The sequence below is a fragment of the Myotis nattereri genome (assembly GCF_964212035.1).
Source record: "Myotis nattereri genome assembly, chromosome: 18".
Classification (NCBI taxonomy): domain Eukaryota; kingdom Metazoa; phylum Chordata; class Mammalia; order Chiroptera; family Vespertilionidae; genus Myotis; species Myotis nattereri.
The window spans coordinates 40,888,436-40,913,840 of record NC_138093.1 but is presented as its reverse complement, the minus strand read 5'-3'; the positions used below and the strand labels follow the sequence as shown (position 1 = coordinate 40,913,840).

At 57.6% G+C, this 25,405-nt stretch overlaps 1 protein-coding gene across 1 annotated transcript in view; it reads right to left on the bottom strand.

The window, feature by feature from the left end:
- LMX1A (LIM homeobox transcription factor 1 alpha) overlaps positions 1–25,405 on the bottom strand; it is a gene marked incomplete at both ends in the record, with an annotated part of 113,675 nt that overhangs the window by 32,349 nt on the left and 55,921 nt on the right. Inside the window, one exon of the mRNA XM_081111932.1 lies at positions 2,590–2,822. Within this exon, the coding sequence (XP_080968058.1) occupies positions 2,590–2,822 (233 nt within the window). The remainder of the gene's footprint in view (positions 1–2,589; positions 2,823–25,405) is intronic.

Genomic DNA, 25,405 nt, shown 5'->3' with positions numbered 1-25,405 from the left:
CCAGGAGGGGGTGTGCAGGAGGCAGCCAATCAAGGATTCTCATCAATGATGTTTCTATCCCTCTCCCTTCCTCTCTGAAATCAATAAAAAAAGTATTTTTTTAAATGTTAAAGATGACAGGTCATTCGATCATTCCCTCCACAAGTATTTGTTGAGCACCTACCATAGGAGAGGCGCTCAGGACAGGAGTGAGGGGAGAAATTGTGTGTGGACTGGGACAGATCCCCAAATCTAAACTCTTAAGATCAGATGGACGTCTCCTGGGACATTTCACTGATTCATTAGGAATTCACTGCTCACGCCCTCTCCTCCTGCTCACACCCTCTCCTCTTGCTCACACCCTCTCCTTCTGCTCACACCCTCTCCTCCTGCTCACACCCTCTCCTCCTGCTCACACCCTCTCCTCCTGTGCCCTCTCCTCCTGCTCACACCCTCTTCTTCTGCTCACACCCTCTCCTCCTGTGCCCTCTCCTCCTGCTCACACCCTCTCCTCCTGTGCCCTCTCCTCCTGCTCACACCCTCTCCTCCCGCTCACTCCCTCTCCTCCTGCTCACACCCTCTCCTTCTGCTCACTCCTTCTCCTCCTGCTCACACCCTCTCCTCCTGCTCACACCTTCTTCTCCTGTGCCCTCTCCTCCTGCTCACACCCTCTCCTCCTGCTCACACCCTCTCCTCCTGCTCACACCTTCTCCTTCTGCTCACACCCTCTCCTCCTGCTCACTCCCTCCCCTCCTGCACTCTCTCCTCCTGTGCTGTCTCCTCCTGCTCACACCCTCTCCTCCTGCTCACACCCTCTCCTCCTGTGCCCTCTCTGCCTGGGCTCCTGGAAGGGCAAAGGAAGGGAGCTCAGCACTGTCCATGAGCTCAGCACTCCAGAGCCATCCACTGTCCATGAGGCGGGCTTGGCGCACAGCACGGTTTATAATGCAAGACAGGCAAGATGTACATACTTGACAAATCGAGGGCAACAGGTAATGTATTTGATTTTGTTTTAGACTTTACTGTCACCATTGAAAGCTGCAACAACACTGAGAGATTTAGAGCTGAAAGGCACCTGGGACTTTTCTAGAACCAGCCCCCCCCCCCCCGCCCCTGCCAGCAGGGGTTTCCACAGCTGGGTCCTTCTCCTGAGGAGCCCCCTCTGTTAGTCCCGATCTCTAGAAGGACTTCGGACGTCCCCCATGTTGAGTCAGGCTGCTCTCCTTCACTGTTTACCTACAGTGTAAGCGCTCGGTGGGGTAAGTAGTGGAACACGTGATGTCTAGCTCTGCAGCTGGGAACAAACTAAGCTAGGCGGCTGCCTTGAGAGAGTGATTGGCTTGTTACTAGTGAGTCCTGCTTACTGAAATTAGAGGAAAAATAGGTCTGAGCCAGCCTTTGGAGGGCAGTTATGTCCTCATTTAGTCCTTACTTTTCTAGCCGAAATACGGTGTCTGTAACTCTTTCGTGGCTGTGGCGTGGAGATCTCCCACCCCCACCACTCTGGTCATTCGTGTCCTGCCCGGCCCTGGCCTCAGCACTCAGGTGTGGCTGCTGACTGCGTGAGTGTCCGGAAAGCTCCAGTGTGTCCATCGCGGCCGCAAGAAGAGGTGTGCAGAGACGGGCGCGCTGGACCCGTGGCGGGGAAGGCGCCACGCCTCGGTGCCACTTGCATCCAGCTGTTCTTCCTGTCTTTGCGCCCGGGGGTGGGAGGCAGGAATACACGAACGCCTCCTACTGAGTTTTAGCCCATTAAAATCTCCAATTGGACAGCTCAGTGATCAAGGCCCACACCTGTGTGCCAGCTCGGACCCTGGCATCTACTTCCACATGAGAAAGGGTGGTGGCCCCTGGGTGTGCACGTCTTTCTAAGCCCTTGGGGAATGCAATGTTCTGGGGAGGAGGCCCAAGTGGGAGGCTCAGCAAGGTGCCCAGAGGGAAAGGCAGGTGAGCGGGCCTCCTTCCGCCGAGTGGGGGCCACGGAGTTCGGCTTAGATGAGCAGACAAGGCTGAGCAGAGTTGGCAATGAAGCAGGCGGACCATGGCCCCCTCCCATCCCTCCCTAGAAGAGCATCCTATGCCCACACCAGGCAGGGCCCCTGGTGCCCGGGGGCTCCGTCTTCTGGAATTGGGGTCCGAGCTTTTAAGTCGCCTCGGCAGACATGAAAGGAGCTGTAGGGCTGGGCATGCCTTCTGTGTGCGGGCCACTCCCAGGGCAAGAACCAGACCCGGACCTGCTGCCCCTCAAGCTGGACCCCCGAGGGTGTGCATGGAGGGGACGTGAGCCGGGGCTGCGGCCTGAGTTGAGCCAGCTGGGTGCAGGCGCTGGAGACCGCCAGCCTGGAGCAGTCACTCCACCAACCAGAGCCTGTGAGCGTGTGAATGAGTGTCTACGGTGGGCGCCGTGGAATCGGGGTCATTTGTTACCTGGCACATCGTGGCCATCCTGACTGTACAGAGAGCACTCCCAGCTACAGGGCAAGTTCCCGGAAGCACAGAGCTGCCTTCCGTGAGCCAGGCCTCCTGGTGGCTGGCCCCCCAGGAAGGCACTGCAGACAGTCACCTGCCCACATTGTCCCCCCTCCCCCGGGGCCCACCGCGGGCACTCACCCGAGTCGGACGCCGCCGGGCTCACCAGGCTGAGCAGCTCCCGCTCCTTCTCGTAGTCGCCTTTGCAGAGCAGCTGGCCCTCCTTCAGCACGAACTCGTCCCCCTTCTGGAGCTGCCGCTCGCACACGCAGCAGCAGAAGCAGCCCAGGTGGTACACGCTCTTCTGGGCCCGCATCACAAACTCGTTGGGTGCGATGGCCTCCAAGCAGCCCCCACATTTGACAGCAAACAGCCTGGGAGCAGGACAAAGGAGGGAGGTCTGTGACAAAGGTCCGCGGGCCCCCATCTCCCTCACGTCAGCAGCAAAAGGAGCTTGGAGAACGGGCCGAGGAGGCCGGCACAGGAAGTCCTGGAACCCAGACGACACACAGCGGGTTCCCACCACGGCCACACCCGTCCTCGTCACACTGCAGGGTGGTCTGGGAGAGGCGCTCTCCTTCCCAAACGACCTCAGGACGACCTAATTCTTTGTCAAAGCCTGTGGCATAAGCAAGAGATAATGAACGTGCCCTGAAAATATCTCTGGTTCATTCCTGATGGCATCCATGTCTCTATTTCCAAAACAAAGAGTTGTTTTCTTTTTTAAGCAACTGGGAAAGAAAGCCTCTCTGTCCCTGATGCCCGAGGGTCAAGGGCGTGGAAAGGTCATCGGCTGACGAGAGAGGACACGGCAAAGCAGGTAGAACTGCCCGAGTGAGACCGCACCGCTCCACGCACCCCCTCTCTTCCTGGAGTGAAGGAAGCCAGGCTGGAGAAGGAGTGGGCCACCTCCGGGACTCCTTGAAGGACAGGGCTGCCTGCAGGGTGTCCCGCACGGCCCGGGTCAGAAGAGCAGGCCTGGGCCACCACACAGCCCTCCCTGCTCGCACCTGGAGCACCTGGCGGCCTCCCTCTCCTCAAAACTTAAAGAAGGGGGTGAGGCTGGTGGACAGCCCCAGGGGTCGGTATGGTCCCAAACGCAGGCCCAGGGGCCAGCAGCCCTCCCCTCCTCCGCTGCCCGTGTGGGGTACTGCCGAGTCTGGGCCTCCGGGCATACCCGTCCCCTGACAAGTCGCCCTGACCCCCCTCTATGGTGGGCACTGCGCTTCAGGCGAAGAGCCACCACTTCATTCTGTCGGCCAACCTGAGCTGGCCGGTCAGTCCCTCCCGGGAGCCCCTCCTAGGCCCGCTGTCCCAAGCCCCCCGCTGGCCCCTCCCCGCTGACACTCAGGAGGCAGCAGGCCCAGGCGTCTGCAGCGCAGGTGGCCACACGTATGCTTGTTAGCTTTCTTCCACCCTGTGAGTCGGCCCCTCCTCCTCCTGAGGGTCATCCCCACTGCAACCTTCTCCCTCACTGAGGGGGGTCGGGGTGGGCTCCCCAGCAGCTGGGGAAGGGGCAGGAATTGCATGGGCTCAAATCCCAGGCCTGGTCAGTCGGGGGTAGAGACGGGGACCGACGTGAGGTCCTGTCTCCCTCCACCAGGTCCCCTCTAGGTGAAAACCAGGTCCCCCTCACCCTCGACTCTTGTCGCCCTCCCTCCCCCTGAGCAACTCAAGGAGCAGTGTGCACACAGCCCGTCACGTGTGCCACATGTGTGCACAGCTGCCGGTGCCACGGAGAACACAGCTGCTGACACACACCTTGTCCTTTTCTTGAAGGCTCAGAGAAAGTCCAGGTCAAAAGCCTAGGTCACAAAACACAGCTGTCTCTCCCCAGTTTCCCAGGGGCCTGGCCTCCCCTGAATGCTACTGAGATCTCGCTGGGGCAGAGCCTGGCCCGGCTGTGCCCTGAGAGCGGGCAGGTCTCACCACGGCCTGCTCTTCTGGGCATCAGACAGCTCCTGGCTCCCCCATCACAGATTCTCCTGGGAACGTGGCAGGTCAGCCCTCACCTCACGGGGGAACGGCAGGTGGCAGGTGGGCAGGCACCAGGCAGGACCAGGAGGAACTGTCCTCGGCTCCACAGAGCCCACGTGGCGGGAGTCTGAGGCGTGGAGGAGGAGGTACCGGACAAGAGGGGCCGAGGGCAGGCCAGCGCGTGGGGCAGCGGGAGGCGCACCCTCGGACAACGGCATCCTTCCCACGGGGCCAGCACGCTGCCACCCCGCAGCCCCCCGCTGTCCCAGGTGCCTGGAGGACGGCAGAGAAGAGGAAGGGGCCGATTTGGGGCCAGAGCACAGGGGGCGGAGCAGGAAGACCTGGCTCCTGTCCACCCTTTACCCAGGGACCTCAGCTCTGACCTTTGATGGACCAGAGTGACATAAAAAACTTAGAGCCTGGGCGGACCCGGCATCCATTCCCGGGGTCCCCTCACTCCACACCTGTTAACCAGAGACACCAATTGGCCAGCACCTCATCTCAGGCCCCCAGACAGTTTCGGCATGACCCACCTTGCCATGCAGTTCTCCAAACAACATCTTCCCAGAACTGTATCATTCAGAGCTACGTCTTCACAAATACAACACAGCAATGGCCAAAGAGATCGTGTGCAAACACACATGCACACACAGCACCACAGCTAAACCCCCTCTCTCCGTATGTATATATATATATATATGTATTGGTATGTATAAGTGTGTGTGTGTGTGTGTGTGTGTATAAAATCCTTTTGGGGAACATGGAGGAGGAAGGAAGTACCCAGAGTGGGAGAGGGACAGGGGTGAAATGCAAGCCCGTGGGACTGTGGGAAACACATTTCAAGAAAGAATTGATCCATTGATTGATGGATGGATCGATGATTGATTTCTAGGGAAGATTCCACTTGAAGAAATCTTTAAGCGGTTGCTCCTAGGCATGTCTGAAACTCCCCAGGCTGGAAAAGTCCTTAATTTGCTCCATTTCACGCTTCATGCCTTTCTTACAGGTTTGGAATCCTGCTCTGTAGCTATGGAGACAAGAACATTTCCAAAGCAGGGATGAAGGCTGGCACCTGGGGACTCCTCGGGCACCAGTCTAAGGCGATCAAGAAGAGGGGGCCTTGGGGAGGACGGGAGGGCTGTCCCCGAGCGGCAGGAACAGCCGACGGCCCGCGAGGCCAGGTGGACACGTGGCTCCCGCTGCCCATGTGGAACAAGGTGGGCACATGCAGTCTGCCCTGCCTGCCCCCAATTCAGAGCTGAGATGTTTTACGGGGGGTCGCTGGGAGGATGGGGAGCAGAAGGAAGAGAGAAGACACAGAGAGTACAGGGATCTGTCTTGGCTCAAAGGACGGCCACATGTCGGGACGCTGACTGGTTTTGCGTCCACACTCTGCATATCGGGTCCTTGTCATTACAACATGGCTCAGCCACCACGTTATTTAACTTCAAAGGAAAAGAAGCTCATAGAAGACAGAAGCAGGGGATTCATCTTTACTGAACATCCCCGTGGTGCCAGGAACCGCGGCATTTCTACAGCCACGGCCACGCCCACTCCGTGGGGGAAGGGCTCGACGAGAACCCCTCTGTAAGCTCAGTCTCCCCGGGACGGGCCTCGGGGGGCCTCTCACAGGCTCTTCCTCCCCTTCTCTCCTGCGCCCCATCCGTCTGGCACTGTTTTCTCAGCAGAAATAAGTAGAAAGATCAGGCAGCTGGGGTGCGGCCGCGGCTCGTGCGAGGGTTTCTGGACCGGCCCCGGCTCTGCAAGGCATCCGAGATGTTGCTGCCCCTGGGGGTGATGGGCAGGAGTCAGGACCAAGCTGACCCCGTCGGGCTCTCAGCTCCTGGGCCCCAAAGTACCCTGGGGGCCCCTGAGAGAGGCCTCTCTGCTGTGGATTTAGGTTAAGAACAAACAGTTCCCGGGAGACCCTCTCCAGCCCAGCGCCACTGAGGAGTCTATGCTACTCCAACACGCTCAGGACCAAGCAGTTCCTGTGGGGACCCGGTCTGCTGGGAGCGTGGGGGGGCCTGTCCCCAAGGTGCAGGCAGAAATGCAGGCCAGCGGGTTGGGCCAGGAGGAGCCGGGGATGCTCAGCCACAGACACTGAGCCGTGGAGGCAGCAGGACCGGAGGCAGCATGGAGTCATCCCATCACCTTAGATCCAGGTCCCCGCCCCCTCCACCACTTAGCTCTGTGACCGGGGTCTGGTGATGGTGGTGCCAGTTCACTCACCAATAAACTGGGACCAATACAAGAACCCACCTCACAGAGCCCCAGTCAGGATGAACTAACGCATCAAAACCATCTAGCACAGTGGTTGGCAAGCCCTCAATGAAATGGGAACCATACGATGGTGGTGAAGAGACTGGGGGAATCGGGATTAGTAAAGGAGATGGAGAGAGGGGGATGGGGCAGGCAGTTCAGGACCAAGGCCATGAGCGATGCAAGGATGTCGAGGCCAGCTTTTCGGTTGCGCTGGCTGTGGACTCGGGGTCCAGGTCCCACCTGCGGCAGTGGCCTCGGGCTAGGCATTTATCTGGATTTACCCAACCAAGAGTTCCAGCACGCTTCCGTAAAATGCCTTCTTACTCTATCAACGTAACAACCAAGAGGCTGGCTGACTGAGCCCTTATTTTCTCCTCAGGATCAATACTCCTGACTTTTTCACCATGAATTCCCACCCCTTCCTCCACTCTCCCCCCACCTGCCCCCTTGTCCTCTAGATGCAGACACTGGAAGCCGCCATGTCATCCCCATCTCTGCCCTCCCAGCTGATGCACAGCAGCCAAGCACAGGATGGCTGCAGAACATGGCAGCCTCGTGAACACCCAGTGCCACCCAGGGCAAGGGCTTGGAGGCCCAGGAGGACCGAGCAGGAATATAAGGGGACCCCCATCATGACACTCCAGGGTAGGTTTACAAGCTGAGATCTTCATTAACCTGAACCCAGAATTCTGACAACATCAAAGGGGCTCCTCAGAGCCTCCACGCCATAGAAAATTAAGTGGAAGAATGGAGACTGAAATCACACAAATTGCAACTTGAGCAGCTGGTTGTGTCCTGGTTTCACTCCGCCAAACTACGCAGAGAACTGCTGTCAGCCTCGGGCAGCAAGCAGCTGCAGGCGCAGCACCTGTCTACCTGCACGGCCCTACCCCTCCCATCAGGGTCATTTCATTTTTTAATTGATTTTAGAAAGAGAGGAAGGGGAAGGGTTGAGGAGGAGAGACACGTCAATTTGTTGTTCCACCTGTTTGTGCATCATTGATTGATTCCTGTATGTGCCCTGACCAAGGATCGAAACCACAGCCTTGGCCTATCAGGACGACGCTCCAACCACCTGAGCTCCTGGCCAGGGCCCATCAGGTGTATTTCTAAGTCCTGGGTTTAGGAATGTGGGAGAAAGTCTGTGTGTCCCTCTGCAATGCACGCTCCGTTTCCACCCTCTCCACCAGGGGGCAGTACAGCAGCACTCACTAATGCCATGTTGACTTGGTAACTGAGGTCATCCAGGCACCAAGACAGGCATTGGCCATAAGCCAAGACTGTCTGTCGGGTGACTCTGCAGCCGGGAGCCTGGGAGACCATGTGGCTGAACTGACGGAGAGTATTCAAAAGTATTGGGAACCAAAAGCATGGCTTGTGGCCTTAGAAGTAGTGACACAAGCAACCTTGTCAGCTGGCTCCAGGTCTCTGTCCTTGAGACTGAGCCAACACCACCACAATAAGCGCCAGAGCCCGTGGGCCTGGGGCGGTGGGAAAGTCTGCAGGGACAATAGACGTGGCAGGATCTTCTATAGGAGACAGTGTCGAGGCTCTGCGGTGGGGAGAAACCGGGAAACAATAGTGTCTGGCAGAGCCAATCGGAGGCTCCGTGTCCCTGGGGTCCTGGGGAGCAGTGAGGGCCATACAAAGGGATGGGAATGGGGAGTGTGGTGTCTGCACCGCCCAGAGGCACCTCGCTGAGAAGCGCAGGGTAGCATGTTGGCTCGGCGTCCATTGCAAAAGGGTGGCTGAGTCCCTCCCTCGTTCTCACACAGCGTCTGGTCGAGGTGAGCCAGGCAGAGTGGGGACAGCATGGTTTTCCAGTCTGACAGAACCCGGGTTCAAGCCTGGGTTCCTCCCACCTCTGAGACTGTGGGCCAGTGGTCACGCCCCCGAGCCCTGCTGCTCCATCGACGCGTCAGAACGACCTCCCGAGACGCCTTGGAGCCTGAGGAGACGGCGTGTTTGAAGTGTCTGACACTCGCAGAAATCAATGGGCCATATCTGCCCACGTCAATATTGGTATGCGATCATTTACTGCAAGACTGAGCCAAAATTAGAACTTCATGCACTTCTTAAGGCTGCGACTCTCATTGTAACAAATTAAACCAGACAAGCCTTTCACAAGTTACTGGAGGAGCCCGACAGGCACAGTGAGAGGACACGGGCTTGAGGAGACGGCAGGCGCATCTCGTTCAGGCGACCACAGCCCTGGGCTCCCCTCACCCGAGATCAGCACTGACATTAGCCAACGGTGGTGACCGGCACGCCGGCCACTGCCCGACGCCCAGCATCCGTTCAGGAAGTCGGCAGCACTGCGTGTTGAGCCAACCAGAGCCAACAGTTGCTACTTGGCCAGCGCTGACACTATCTGGCAAATATTTGGAAGAGACTCCTTCCCGGATCCTCTCAGGGCTCAGGTGACGCTGCTCACTGGCTGTGGACCTGCGCTGAGACGTCTACCCTCTTATCTTGCTTCCCTGGCCATCAGGCCCCCACAAGATCAGTCAGCCTCTCCCCTCATGTTATAACTGGAAAGAAACCAATGCTGAGAGGGAGCAGGGACCTACCCCCAGACCACAAAGAACATGAAGGTCACGAGAGAGCCAGGCAGAGCTTGGGGCTCAGTCCATGGTCAAGAAATAAAAGGGACTAAATATGGCCCAGCTGGGGATGGAAAGGTGTCCCTGGGCCCCTGGGCTGTAACCCTAACCAGCTGAGTAAGTGGACAGTGTGTGAGACAGTGAGTCACTCCTGCTCTCTCGGTCCTCTCCCCTCCCCACCCCATCCCTACTCCACCACCGCCTTCGTTTTTGCCGAAACCTAGAAGGCTGTCGAGGAGTCAGGCTGCAGAGCAAACGACTGCGGTGAGAGCATGGATTCCACAACCCAGGCCGGGGTGGCACAGCGTAGATCATAGGCTTTCCATAGTGTCACGCAGACATGCAAACATGGCAAGAAACATAAGGCAGGCGCACGGAAAATATATGTTTCCTTTTTAGGGAGTTAAAGGTTTGGTTTCCTTTGAAAATGTCAGTATTCCTTCCCTTCATCCTCATTAGCCCCCTGGGACCCTCGTAAGCATACCCAGCACACACAGAGCCAGGGATGAGGTATTTTTAGCGATATTCTGGGCACAGATTCCTATTGTTTCATGATTTTTGGCTTGGCTGGATGGCACGTGGCCAATACAATGTATACTCTTACAAAGAATGCATGTTCCTGGCTGTGTGTGTGTGTGTGTGTGTGTGTGCATGACAACAGTGGGCGGACAGGGCTTTATTGATGATGTTTTGACGGGAAGGATTCTGAGAGCCCAGCAGGGGGCAACACCGAGCTCTCCGTGAATCCTGATTGCTTTTGTTGCCATCGCTCCTCATTTTTACCACTGTGCTCTTCAGGGCGAAAACGCCATATTGTCACAGCCCAAGAGCTCCTCATAGAATCAACTGATACAAACAGCACAGTGTCAGGAACTAGACGAATTCTCAAAGCCACAGGCCTTGTTCCCAATCTGCTGGTGTGCCAGTGGCCCGTCCACAATCATGCTCAAAACCCTGGGAGTTGCTGTCGTTCTCCCTCCTCCTCACATAGGAGTTGGGCAAAGCAGGTTAATAATCATAATAAATAACACAATAACTATTTATTAAGTAACACTGACAACTGTAAACCTAATTTGCCCATGACTGTATATACAGATGTCCCCCCAAAATGTATACACACTGTAACAGCTGACAGCTCAATTTTGAAAATGAAGTGTATTTTGATATACACTGCCTTCATAATTATTCAAAGTGTGTGTGCACATTTTCTGGGACATCCTATACATAACACCTGTTCGTAAGGATCACCCTGTCTTCTAGGGGTGACGAGAAAAGACAATCACAGACGGACAATCCGAGTAAAGATCTCCTGCCACTGTGGCAGCAAAGCCACAGGGAGCGGCCACGTGGGACCTGCCCTTCCACGTACAGGGGGCCAATCTCTCTGGATGATCTCCATCTCCAGAATGTCTTTAGTTCAAAGATCTCAAAGCCCGTGGGACGCCATAAAACATCTCAGCTCTGAATTGGGGGCAGGCAGGGCAGACTCTGTTATCTGAATCCATTAGCCTCATCACACAGGCATTCTGCACAATCCCAAAATCCAGCCCAAAACGGCCAGGTGTCCTGCACTGCCCACACAGCCTCTCCTGGGAGACATTGCCCCTTCCATCTGGCTAGACTCCAGGTGTCCTGAGAGCTCAGAAAGGTTCCGGCTCTTGTTCTCTTTATTTTTCCCCTTCATTTTTTTACTCTCTTTATCCTTCGACTCTCCTCACCCATTAAAAAATGGAAGACACCACACCCGTTAGGATGGCTACTATAAAAAGAAAATCTGACGAGGATACAGAGAAATGAGAACCCATGTGCACTGTTGGCTGCAAAATGGTGCTGCTGATATAGAAAATGGTACCCCAGGTCCTCAAAAAATTAAAAATAGAATTACCCATATGATCCAGCAGTTCTACTTCCAGGGAAATACCCAAAATAATTGAAAGCAGGGGTTCAAAGAGATGTTTGTACATGCGTGTTCACAGCAGCACTGTTACAACAGCCAAAGGGTGAAAGCCACAGGTGAATGATAAACCAAATGAGGGAGATACCACAGGAACGTATTGTAATGGAACATTACTCAGCCTTAAAAAGGAAGGAAATTCTGACACATTTGCAACATAATGAGAACATTATGTTAAATGAACTAAACCAGTCACAAAATGACAAGCACTGTATGACTCCACTTACAGGAGACTAGAGGCCTGGTGCACGAGATTTGTGAACTCGGGGAGGGGGTCCCTCAGCCCAGCCTGTGCCCTCTTGCGGTCTAGGAGCCCTTGGGGGATGTCCAACTGATAGCTTAGGCCCGCTCCCCAGCAGTCGGCCATCCTTAGTGCTGCCGCAGAGGTGGGAGAGGCTCCTGCCACTGCCTCTGCACTCGTCAGCCATGAGCCAGGCTTCTGGCTGAGCGGCACTCCCCCTATGGGAGTGCACTGACCATCAGGGGGCAGCTCCTGCGTTGAGCACCTGCCCCTGGTGGTCAGTGCGCGTCATAGTGACCAGTTGTTCCACTGTCCAGTCGATTTGCATATGAACCTTTTATTATGTAGGATAATTTGAGTAGTGAAGTACATAGAGACAGAAAGTAGAATGGGCGGGGGGGGCAGGGTTTGAGGGAGATGGGAATGGGGAGTTACTGTTTAATGGGTGTGGAGTTTCAGTTTTGCAAGATGAAGAGTTCCGGAGACAGATGGTGGTGATCATAGCACAACAATGTGAATGTACTTAATGCCACTGAACTGTACAGTTAAACATGGTTGAGATGATAAATTTTGTGTTACAAATTTTATGGTAAACATTACCATAATTTTTAAAAATTAAAAAAATATATATTTTTAACTAGAGAACTCTACCTCCTATAACCAAAAATCTCAGTGACTGAGTTCCCAGCTGGAAAATCTCACCTGCCCAGACTCCCTTGCAGCTAAGAGTGGCCGTATAAAGCAGGACAGGGGACCTAGGGCGATGAGGGGGTAGAGAGCAAGATGTTTTTGAAAAACTATCATTCTCTTTATGAGATGAGAAAGGCTCAGCTGGTGCATACATTTCACCATCTCTCTTCACCTTTTCCCTTATTTCTGTGCCTGGGATTAAAATACAACACCTGGGGTTGAATCAGCCATCTTGGCACTAAGTGAATAAAAGCCACCTATTAAGGATACAGAACAAGAAGAGAGAATCCTGGGTCCTTGAAAGCTTCCTGAGCAGTTGCACCATCCTTGGACTTCCTACTGCTTGACTCCCTTTCAGTGAGAAAAATAAAACCTCCTGTTCATTAACCCACTGTAGTCAGGATGTAGGTATATGAAGCCAACTGTTATCAGAAGGACTTGCCCTTTCCACTCAAGGTCTAGTGGGTCCTGAACTCCTCTCCAGGGAACTCCTCCATGTAGGCATTAGCCTTCATCACTTCAAGTTCACTCCAAAGCTACATCATATGTTTTTGTAAATATCGTTACATTTATATATTTCTCCCAAGTTGGGGGGAAAATATCCTTCTCTTGACCTTAGCTCGGTATTGATTTGATAGCCTTTGTAGAAAATTTCAAGAACAAATTATTTGTATTTTCTATCTCCAGCTGCTCTGCTTCCACTCTCTTTTAAGGCCAATCCCATTCGGCACTTGTCTTACTCTTTCTAACAAAACTTCCTTGCAAAGGCCACTAATGATGTCCACTCATGATGACCTGGCATTGTGGTCACTTGGCTTCAGGACCCCTCGCTCTCCTAGCTCACCAGTCACCTTCTCGGTATCCTTGCTAGTCCCTCTCATCTCCCTCAACTTGAAATGTCTCACCCTCTTTTCTATCTAAAATCATTGTCCTTGGTGATTTATCCCGTCTCAATACTTTAAATTACTTTCAATGGCTTTGAAATGTCTCTCTCCACCCCAGAGCTCTCTCCTAAATCCAACTGTATTAACCCACCTACTCAATATTGTCACTTGGGCTTCTAATCGAAATCCCCAACTTAACACCAAAGCAGAATTCCTAACCTCATCCCACCCACCTCACACCCCAACTCTAACCACTCCAACCACAGCCGCCACTCCTCTGTTGATGAAAAGCACCTACAACTTTCCTGTCGCTGGAGACAAACATTTCAGAATCATTCCTGAGTCCTGCCCACAATCCCCTGCAAACTGTCCACCAGCCATTTCTGCTCCACCTTCAAGGGATAACCAGAACCTGACCACTCGCCACCTCTGCCTGCTTTCACCGCACCTGCCCGGACCCTCAGCCGCTTCCCACTGCACCACCTGCTCCTCCTGCCTCCTGACCTGTTCACAGCCACCCAGAAGCCAGAGGAGCCCACTGAGAACCCAACTGAATCCCGTCACTCACTATCACCCACCTCACAATGAGACAAATAGAGGCATAGGCAGGTTTAAGTAACTTGTTCAGCTTGACACCGCTAGTAACCGGAGACACCAGGATTCAAATCCTGTCTGTTAAGGCCCAAACCCACCAAAGCTCCATCACATCACCGCCTAACTTAGCGGGAGCGCCATTCTAACAAAACCGTAACACGCTTTGCACCTGAAAGGCTCTGTGTGGCCACTGGCAACACTCTCACCGTTATCAACTCCAGCTCCTGATCAGGCAGAACTGGATGAGAGAGGTTATCAATCACACCCAAGCATTCTATCCAGAGAGGAAAGACCCAGAGACTACCCCCAACCTCCTGAGTAACAGCCAACTGAGACCCCTGACAAAGGCCGGGTCTAGCCCAGGAGAGCACCCGCCGTGGAATCTGTGGGGAAGGAAGCAGCACTGGGTCGAGGTGGCAAAGCCAGCAGGGATGGTGGCAGGTGTGCAGTGCCGGCCAGCAGAACAGCCGCCCTCAGGCGCAAGCCTGGGGTAGACTTTGCGCCTTGGTGCCTCTCACATGCTCTGCACCTTCCCCATCGAGCTCCATCCAGGGGCCTGGAGGACAGGGCCACACAGGAGGAGCGAAAGCACCGCAAAGATCTCTGTGAAACAGGATTCCCGGCCGGAAATCACAGCCACAAGTTATGTGTGAGACGTGAGTGGACACCACCCCAGTGACCGGTGGGCGTCGCCGTCCCGTAGAACTTTCTGCGATGAAACAGACATCATCCTCAATCGTGCTGTCCAACGTGGCACCCATGAGCCAATGCGCCTGGGGACAGAGTATTAAGACGCTTGAAGGTGAGGCGAGAGCAGGAGAGTGAAGACCTGGCCTTAGAGATGGGCTGGCCCTGCCCTCAGGACCTGGCCCGGCTTCCGTCCTCTCACCTCCCCAATCCTCCCCAGCCTTCAGAGGCAGCTGAGCCCCGCCCCCTCCCTGTCAGGGCGTCTCCCCATCAGCTGTCTGTGGCTCCTGTGGGCTCAGTGATGACAAGGGCTTAGAAACTCAAAGACGGGAAGCTTCCAGTTGGAGTGATCAAGGGAACAAAGCCCTAAACTAGAACCTTAACTAATAACTGGAATCTGAGCCGAGTGAGTGACGGGCAGACGTGCCGCGCGGAGACCAGAGCGAGCCAGGGTGTCCGACAAGAAGCCCACGGCGAGCTCGGCAGGTGGGAAGGCGACCAGCCTGCCTGCTACCTGCCCACACAGAGGAGCGTCGGAGATAACGCAGGAATGTGTGCCTCCTGCCAGACGCGAGCTTGTTCTGAACGCGATGGAGGAGGGTTGCTGAGCTGGCTCCGACCTCTTCTGTAGGAAATGGGGGTCTAGACACACCTTTGAGCTGAAGCATGAGGTGCGGCCAGCACATGGAGTAGGTGCGGAAGGAGCCTGGACAGGCGTGGACGCCCCACCCCCACTCCCAGATCCACTCCTCTCCTCCCAGCACCCCAGTGACCATGGCCTTCGGACAGTGCGGGGCCACCACAGCAGACACCGTTGTCACCTCCCGGAGACACTGTTCTTGCTAAGAGAACCCTGACTTGGCTGGGCAGCAGTGCCCCATCCCAGGACGAGTCATAGTTCATCTCAGACAAGTGACCCATCTCTTTCCCCTTTGCCAGTGCCCAGCCCCGGGGTGGGCACATGGCCCAGTTACGGCAAAGAGATAAGAGGGAAAGTCAGTGAGGTGGGCGGGGGGCGGGGAGTGGGGGAGGACTTCTGAGAAAGAGGAAACTCTATGAGTGAGAAGCAAACATTGAAGAAGTCATAGCCCAGCTCTGCACCGCAGGCCGCCCCACCGCAGAGCGCGTCCTGGAGGGTGGGAGCCACCCCGCAGGCATGCGGGCCAGCAGGGAGGGTGGGGGTCAGGACAGAGGCTGGATCTCTGAGGACCCGGTTGAACTGCCGAACCAACAGTGACCCCCGCTCCAACGGCTGTGGGCCAAAGGCCCTGTCCTTCCACTGTGCTCCTTGCGCCCAGTACCTACGAGCCTCAGCTCTCACCTGGGCTCTGGTTCCAGGCCCGCCTCCGTGTCCTAAGCAGCGGCCATCACAGCATGTGGCTCCCATGGGACAGCCCTCGGGTGGGACCACCTACACCACCAGCCCCGGGCTGAGAGCGGCTCAACCTGAGAGGCAAGGGCCCCTGAGGCCACACAGGCTGCTGAGCCCTGCCCTGAAGGGATGAGACCGAGCTCTCCCTGCTGCTGGGCAGGCAGAAGCACCTGGAAGGCAGTGGGCATGCCAAGCAGAGGGCGGGCTCGGGCCTGGCTGGCCCACGAAGATCATGGTGTGGAAGGCCCGCCCCCCAGCGAGGCCCCGGGCGTGACCAGGAGTGCTTCCCCAGACCCTGGCTGCCTAGCATGCCGTCCGGACGCGAAAGCAAATTCCACCCCATGTGAAAGCTAATCGCAAACATTTGCTGCTGTGGAGAGCTCCATTTTTCAAGAGCCCGCAGCGATCTGGTTACGCCGGTGGCTGAAGCACCAACCAGCTCCCTTCGCTCGTGGAAAACAGCAGGGCCAACGCAAGGTGCCACGAACTGTGCAAGGGCCTGCACCCCCTCCTCCCACCCGTCATCCCGCCTGTCCCCGCGTCCACTGGCCCAAACCAATGCACACCCCGGGTCTGAGAGCGTGCACGCCTCCATCGAAACAGACCAAAACCTGGGGAGGGGAAGGCGGGCGGGTGCGGGGGATGGGACGAGCTGGGGGAGGGTGCGGATGGGCTGGGAGCTGCTGGACGTGTTCCATGGTCCGGTGCTGAAGTAAGAGGCACAGAGAAACCCAAAGGCCCAGGGAGGCCTGGAGCAGCCAGGCCGGGTCCGGATGGGGTCTCGGAGCGATGGTTATTGATGGTGTGGTTTAGGAAGAGGCCAGGGAGGGTAAACCGGGGGCTGACAAGGCCCTGGGCTCGCAGCACTGCCTGGGGAGGTCCCCAAGCAGCAGGAGGGGCTGGGAAGGAGGTGGGACTTAGATCTTCGTGGACATTCTTCTACGGGCCACAGACAGGCATTTGTCAGCACGGCGCTGGCGGCGCGAGGAGGAAACGGAGGGCTTTCCGTGGCCCAGCCCTGCATCGCACCCACATCCCCCCGTCCCCCGGGCAGCATTCCGCGGTTTGGATCGGCACCAGCCCAGCTGGAGGCGGTAAGGCCCCGTGGGCGGCGGCGAGGCCCTCAGCTGTGAGGACTGGGCTCCTACACTGGCCTGGGCAGGTCCTCCTGCTGTCACTCCGGCTCAGGAGGAGGGCTGTGTGAGGCCATCGCCATCCAGCAGCGACCTGCCATGTCGGGGGACTCGCCCCCGACCCTTGCAAAGGGGAGCAGCGTCAGTGGTCTAAAGAGTGCAGCCTGCGTGGCCAGCTTCACAGGGACCCCAACACCACCCAGCGGGCACCTCCTAACAGCCAGTCACGAGCCCCGGCAAGTCCGCACACAAAGCCCGTTCTTCCGACAGATGCCACATGGAACCACCACGAAGGGAGAAACGTGCCCAGAAAGTCAGGGCCCCCGGCTGGTCAGGGCCCTGTCTGGGCTCCGCTACAATGGACGCTCCTCCCCAGCTCACCCTGCAGCACACGGTTAAATGACAGCTTGTCTGTAATACACAAGTGTTGTTACCCACACGCACCCTGAGTCGCTCGTGCGAGGACACCAGACGGCCCTACCGCGGGCTCTCAGAGGACCAGCAGGAGCGTGAGGAGAGCCGAGCGACAGCTGGAGTGGGTGAGGCTGCATGGCGAGGGCGCCAGGGGACGGCACACGGGACGGCAGGGAGATGCCGCAGGGAAGCGCCCAAGGAAGGCGAGACACAGGCTGGCATCGTCACGTTCGCCGAACCCTTGTGCCCGAGGCACTGCTCCGGGTGTTAGATGGGTCGTGGGCTCCTCATCACCACCCTGAGTCAGACACAGTCAGCACCCCACGTCCCAGGCTGGGGGAGCTGGAGAGGTCCCTCCCAGGCACCTCATCCGAGCTCGCCTGTGTGTGTCGGCCACGGGTCCCGGGAGCACACACCTGCTGGGGTTAGAGTGCCCTTCTCCCCCACCGCTCAGGCCAGTTTCATCCCTCCGTCCCCTCTGTCCCCTCCGTCCCCATGTCAGGACCTCTGCACACACACGCCTCTACACTTGCAGCGACGTGGGCTCAGAGCCCGCTACACGTCCACGTGGGTTCACGTCGCTGATTTATGAATACGGGCTTCTCCCTGCCCCTCGCTGCATTGTCCCCAGGGGAACATTCACTCTTCGTATGCCCGGCACACAGCGCACAGCACTGGCCCAGAGCGCGTGCTGATACTGCCGGTCAGACTGAATTAAGCTGGAATGACTTGAACTAATTTGGAGTGCAGGTTGGGGCGTAGATGTCAGGGCTGGCCGCCGATTCTAAAAAGCGAGGCATGACCCACCTGCCCTGCGCCAGACTCCAGGGGTGAGCCCTGCCTGCGGACATCAGAGGAGGCAGCTGGCCGAGATGCCGCCACCCCCGGGGAGCGCCGTGGACCGTCTCCAGCCACAGCCTCAGGGCTGCTAAGTCCCCGGAAACTTTATGGCCCCGTTGCCATGGAGGTCACGGATGTAACGCACCGTGGAGGCGAAAGCTGCAAACGCCTGGAGGCGAGACTCTGGTGGGAACCCATTCAGGAGCGAGTTACTTAACCTCTCCGAGCCTCCGTTTCCCCACGTGTAATGTGGAGATGACGACACTTGTTTCATGATGTCGTGGGGGGAACTGAATACAGCAGCAGATGGAGAGGAGAGCGACGGAGCATAGCAGGCCCTCAGAAGTTGATAACAGTTCTCATTTCCTGACATGTTTTTAGGGTGATCGGTTCTAGTGTGAGTTCATCTAGCCAGAGTGAGGGGTTTCCTTGGTCTCGTTTTGACTTTTAATTTAAATGCACTAGGCCAGAATTTGTAGGAACGCTGGGCCTAACAGTGGACGAAACCCTACGGTTTCCAATAAGTGAGCTCTCATTGACCAAGCCAGCCCGACTGCTGACTGAAATGGCCCCTGAAGGGCCAGAGGGCAGCTCCCCCCGGCCTCCCAGCTGACCGGGTTGGGCCTCCGCAGGCGCACAGCCCCCTGGCCCTGCCTCCAGCGGCTTCGCTGCCTGATGCACAAACGGCAATGATCCGTCAGCAAGTGTGACACCTCCCAACAAGCAGAAGCCTGGGCTCAGCCAGACTCAGTGCCACCGCTTGAGCACGGGTGAGAAACACCCAGGGAAGCTGCCCGAGGACACACTCACCCCTCGGTGACACACTGAGACCTGAGGACACTTTCCTGCCTCCCCCACCCTGCCCCCCTGCCCCAGGCCAGCTCCGCTCTGTAACCAGCAGGAAGGGGCTGTGCTCCTGGATGGGCCGGGGTTGGGGGTGGGGGGACGCTGAGCAGTTGTGCTCCTGCCCCTCTGGTTGAGCATTCCTGGTGCCGTGTGTGTGTGTGTGTATGCGTGTGTGCGCATGTGTGTGCGGGTGTGCATGTGTGCGCATGTGTGCATGTGTGTGCGTGTGTTTGTGTGTGTGTGTCTTCCGCCCCATGAGTTTGAACACCAGCCAACTCCGAGAACAAGAGCAGACTGGGCTAGGCAAGGAGATAACCACAACTGTGTTGGGACCGACGCTGAGGTTTCACAAAGGCAGGGGAGCGTGAGTGATGGGACTTGCACAGAGAGGCTGGAGGGGGAAGGGCCGGGAGGGGGGGAATGAGGAAAACTGGAATAACTCGCCCTAGAGCGAGCTGTCCACACAGCCCCGAGAATGCGTGCTCGGTCCTCTACCCAACAGACACTCTGGCCACGCGCCCCGGAAACCCTCGCTACCCCTCGTGCCCGTTAGGAGGTCCTGGAAGCTGCGCGAGCCCCTCCCTTTCTGACAAGAGCCTGCTGGGACTTCAAAGTTGGGCCCTTGCCGATGAAGAGCTCTTTAATCATAAAAATATTCCAGCCAGACAGACAGCCCCAGAGAGCGGCCCTCACCTTGCCCTGCAGCCTCTGGCATCGCCCAGCCCCCCGTGCAGCTGCCCGCGGGTCCCCGGAGGACCCCGCACATGTGACCGACGGTGACCTACAAGCGTGAGCAGCCAGGGGCCCCGCAAGCTCACGCCTAACCCAGGGTGAGCGCATGATCCAGAGCGCGGGTTAGGATCACCCTGTCCTGACTTGGCCACGAAAACCATCTCGGACAACATTACTCTACACCACAAGGTATTTGCAAAGAGCGGCTACTTGTTTAAATAGAGTGACCGACGCCATCTCCGGGGCTGGAAAAGCTCCTCAGCTCCTCAGAGGGGGCGGGGACACCCTGAGGCGCTGGGAGGAGGGCCGTGCTGCTGGCTCCCCACACGAGGCCGTTCACGGGGCCCACGGACCTGCACACTTGCGAGTGCTCTTCCATCATCCCTGCCGGTCACTCCAACTTCCGGGGGAGAACCAGGCGCCGGGCAGTGAGGAGGAGCCGGGCAGTGAGGAGGAGCCTGGCAGTGAGGAGGAGCCGGGCAGTGAGGAGGCACAGAGGCTGGGGAGGGCCTGGCTGAGGGGCACTGAGCCTCCCAGGCCAGGCCCTGCGTGTCAGCGACCATCAGCAATGTGGGCAGCGTCTGAATGCATGAGAAGCTGGAAGCAGGGAGCAGGAGGGGGACAGCTCTGGGGGCTTCGGTCTGACTGTTCCGGAAGGGAAAGGTGATGCCCGGAGAGGGGTCCACATGGGCCCATGGGGAGCGGCAGGCAGGCGGGGAAGCGTGGCCAGCTGGCGGGGCTGGTGGATGGCGACTGCAGGGCAGGCCAGAGTGGAGGACCCTGAAGACGGGAGGGGCTAGGGTCAGAGAGGCTCTGTGGGTGGCACGTCTCTGCAATGAAGTTGTCTTGGCATCTGCCCGCCTCTCCACCCTCAGCCAGGCTCACTCCCGGAGCACCAGCTTGGAGAGGCCCTCTCTGCCAAGCCCAAGCCCTCCACCCGGAAGGGGCATTCCCGGGCCGGGCCAGCACCTGGAACGCTGTTGGAGCGCCGCAGACAGGCTCTGCAGCCCCGGGTGGCATCGCTCGCTGCGTCTTCCTCCTCAGACTCCCTCTCACGTGGGGGATGCGTGTTCCTCTCCGAGTGGATGGGTCCCGGGCTGCCCCTGCTCCACGGAAAGCCTGGCCACCAGGCACACCCAGCCTCCTCTTGCCACAGCCTCTCTGGCCTCAGGCCCTGGAATCCCTGCTCTACCCGCCGTGCTGCCGGCAGCCTCATCCTCCACCACCGGGCACGGCAGCACTTGGAATGCTTCCTGCCAGCGTGGCAGAGGAAGGGGCATGTGGGTGAGCATGCAGCCTTTCCGACTGGCTGGGGCCAACGAGGAACTAAAGTGGGGTTCCTCCAGGGGCCTACGAACCCCAGCGAGTGTACGACCCGTCCGTCAGTGCCCAGTGAATTTCTGGGAATAACTAGGAGCTAATGATGTCAGTTACCTACACTAGTCACATCCATGGGCTGGACACACACTCGCTGACACGGCCCTTACCCCGGAGATACAAGCTGTGTCCACGCTGCAGGCTGGTAAAGGAGGTGCAAGAGGTGGAGTGACATGCCAAGGTCACGGAGCTCAGCGGTGGGCAGCTTCACCCGGCCCCCGACTCCTAGCTGTTCCAGCGCCCACTGTACTGCCCCAGCTCCCGCCGCATCCCCCCGGCCACCACGTGCGGCCTCTGACACGTGGCTGTGGCTTACTCAGGTTTGTGCCCAGGGACCCAGGCGTGCCCCTGGCACAAGGGGACCCTCGCAGCTACTCCGAGAAAGAATGAAGGGTGCCTGGCTCTCGCTTCAGCAGCTTCCTCTTCTTCAGCATAACCTCGTCCCTTCCTCCTGGCACCTCCAGACGCCAAGTCCTTCATCAAACAGTGGTTGTCGCTGCCACGGGTGTTTTTCGCTCTGCCTGCCACTGCGCCCAGTGTCTCCTCTGTCCCTCCTGGCCCCTCTCCACCTGACCTCCCAACCTCATGGTCCCATGAGCCCAGGCACCCACTACACCCGCTTTAGGACCAGCTCCCGGCGTGGCTGGCGGTGGGCAGGAGGGCGGGACGGGACGAGGTTCACGCACAGGCCCTCGGGACAGCACATCAGAAGCCTGGTCTGGGCAGAGGCCATAGGGTGGCATCGGCGTCACCCCCGCATCGGCACTGAGGGCAGCAGCCGGGCCGAGGGTGGGCCTTGCTCTGGGAGGCCACAGGGACGCACAGCCCCGGAGGACACAGCAAGGAGCCACCGAATCTGGGCCTGGGGGACACCAGCCTACGGCCCGTCCAGCGGCCCAGCACGCCCAGGTCAGCACCCCTGCCCAACACCGCAGCCAGAGCCGTCCTCCCCCAGAACCTGAGGGAGCGTCTGTGAGTTTAACTCCACCTCCGTGCGGCCGTCCCGATGCCCGGCTCCTCCGCTCTCTCGGTGCAGGGAGCTCGGTGCTGCATGCCTCCGTTTCCCTTTGGGGAACCGGGTCAGTGCCGCTGTGCATCCGTCGAACGAGTGTATTGAACGCCCTCCGGAAGCAGCACAGGGAAAACTTATCCTACCAACAGCGTCTCCGTGATAATAAAAATAATTTGTGCTATTAGTTCCAACAAATGACCACAGTTTGGTCTGTGCAGCAGCCTCACTGCACAACAATAAACATATCAACTGCCCCCGAGACTCTCCGTGCAGACCTGGGCGGGAGGGGGGCGCGAGCGAGCCGTTCAATGACCCTTCCATCCGCGGCCCCCTCTCCCCGGGGCGGGCAAGTGCTCGTTTTACTGCCTGGCAACCAGGCGGGGACTAAGCTTGCTAAAATATGAGTGTGTTTTTGGCTGGAGTACCAGAGAGCCCGCAGCCCTATGGAGAGAGAAAAATTGAACACACCAGGCCGTGGCTCCAGAAAGGGGGAGAATCAGGCTTCCCGCGGGGCAGGCTGGGCCGCGGCATTCTTCGGATAATGCTGAACAAACCCCGAACAAAGGCGGCCAACCTAGCGGCGTGTTCGCAAAGTGTGTTCTCAGCAGATTCGGGCTCACCGGCCCGAGCGGCTCTGCGGCCCGGGTCCCACCCTAAGCGTCCCGTTTTTCCGCGCTGCTCCCCTTGTCTGAATTCCTACAGGTCCTGCCAATCAGAATTCCTCACCTCAGGCTCAGGGGGCCTGGCAACCAGGCAAGCGCTGGTGCTTTTAAACCTGGTCCCAACCCTGGAAAACAGCGCCGCCCCGCACCACCCCCCGCCCCCCGCCAGACCTCAGGGAACTTGCGGCTGAAGTTAAAGATGAGGGCGTGGGGCTCTGGATCCCCTCCGTGCCACCTCGACGACACCCCTCATATTTTCTCTGCTCTGCCCTAGACTGCTCACCAAGAGCCTGGAAGTTCGACCTTGAGGTTCTCATTGTTTTAAAGCCACGGTCACTGTTAGTACTGCCAGTATTTATGCATCTGCCAGAAAGCCGGCTCGGTGGCCTGGCAGGGGTGCCCCGGGGTTCAGTCTGCCTTTCGATGGCAGGAGGTACAGGGTCTGGCAGAAACGGCCGAAGGTGTGGGAGCAGGCTTTGCTGCCCAAGACCAAACACGAACCTTCTTGCACGCACTGTGTTATCACTAAACACAGCTTCCACACTGCACACTCCTGTGGTGGCCCCTTATTCCTCACCAACCCCCAGGCAACCTGCAGGCTGGGTGGGCCCTTCTATCACGTAGCGGAGAGTGGACCTGAAGGTCTGGGGACTAGACTGGGGCCCGTATGCAGACACCATCTGCAAAGGTACTGAGATCAATGCTTTCCCGGCAGCAGGAGGCGCCTCTCCACTCTGGGCTAGGAGAGCAGACCCAGTGGCCAGAGCCCCGCACCCCTGGCGACTTCTGTGACCTGAGGGACGAGGCTCTGTGAGGGCCCTTTCCCGCCCATGCAACTCCCAGGGCCCTCGGGGGTGAAGGTGCCGTGAGAAAGAAGATGCAGAGATGCAAGCTACTCGGTTTTCTGAAAAAATCCCCACGCCTCTCTTGTTCTCACAGATTCGTGAGTGCGGCTGCCCAGAGCCTGGTCTCCACTGAGAGAAGGCACACCCAGCCCCTAACCACAGACCAGGGCTTGGAGCTACAAGCTGACTGTTCGTGGACGCAGGTCTGACAGATCTGAGCATGGAGGCCAGGAATGATGTGGCCCCAGAGCTTGACAATGGAGTCCAGCTCCACCCGCAGGGGACAGAAGAGACCGGGATGGCTGGAGGTGAGGTCGTGGGGACTCCCGCGCTGACGTCAGACAGAGAGAAAGCAGGCTTTAGGAATGACGGCGGCACCGTGCGTGGGGGGTGGGCGCGCCCTCGGCCACATGCACCCACAGGAGCCGTGTCCACCACATATGTGTGTGTGATGAAGCTCATGGCCTAGAATACTGCCTAACCCAGGGATTTCCAATCTTTTCCATCTCACGGCACATAAACTAATTGAACTTCTGCAGCGCACCAAAGAACAGGTTTTAGCCCATCTGACAAAAAAAATAGGTGTAATTTTAATTCCTTCACACCGGATAGTTATTGTTGTGCGGCTGCGGTCATTTCTTGCTTTGACCGTGTAGGGGAAGAGGCCAGTGCCCTGGCTAAACAGGTACTGCATGCTTTAAGCATCCTTGTGGCACATGGTTGAGAACCACGGGGCTCACCAGTCGTGAATGTTCAGTAGTTACCCGCTGACTGACAGCAAGGCTACTGGCTTTTAGGTTATCCGTATAATTCCACGGTTTTCCCCCATGGACGGCGGTGGGTTTTCCCTGACAAGCCAACCTCTCACTCAGCCCCCTTGTGGTCAGTGGCCCACAGGTGTGAACCGGCTGACGGGGGTTCTCCTGGTAGGAGCTTCAGCGCCTCAAACAGCGGACAGGAGGAAGCACATGGGCATCCCAGCCCCAAAGCCTGCACATGCCTGCTTCCTGCTGGACCCCGAGCCCTGGGTCCTGCGCCTCTGCTCTTCCCTCTCCACACATTCCACCCATGTCATCCGTTCAACCCCATGGTTTCAACACCATCCACCAGCTGATGATCCCAAGTCGCTGCCTCTGGCCACGTCTCCAACCTCCAATATCTCACTAGACACAATCTTCCATGTACATAACGTGGCCAAACAGAACTCTTTGCCGCACCCCATCTATCCACCAAGTCGCCCACGTGCGGCCAGAGGGAACTGCCTCTACAGAAGTCAGCTTTGTTCCTGTCTGTGCCTCACCCCCACTGTCTGTCAGCCAGTCCAGTTGACACTTAGCAGCAAATGATCTGAAAACGCCATCGAATCTCACTCCTGGGTGGCAAGCTCTCTAGCGCTTTCCCAGCAGATTTAGAGCAAAATCCAAAATCCCTACTTGAATTTACCCAAACTTCCAGCCCGATCCCTGCCTCTGTGTCCAACCCCAGGTCACGCCACAGTCAGCGCTCTGGCTGTCTGCTCTGGCCGCATTGGCTTCTGTGCCTCACGATTGTTCCCAACACGGGGCCGTGTTTTCTGCCTGGAACAGCCACCTCCTCCCCGTCACACGGTGGCCTCTGCTGGTACTCGGGTCTCACTCCAATGAGCCCCCTGCCCCCACCCTGAAGTACCCACAGGTCACTGCTTCTCTGATCTGTGTCTCTACCCCTGGTTTGTCTCCTCCAGTCCAATGTAGCTCCAAATACTGTTCAAATGCATGTCTCTTCCAACCAACAAAATACACACACACTCACATTCGCAGACGTTTAGGCAGGACTCCCTCATCATTCTC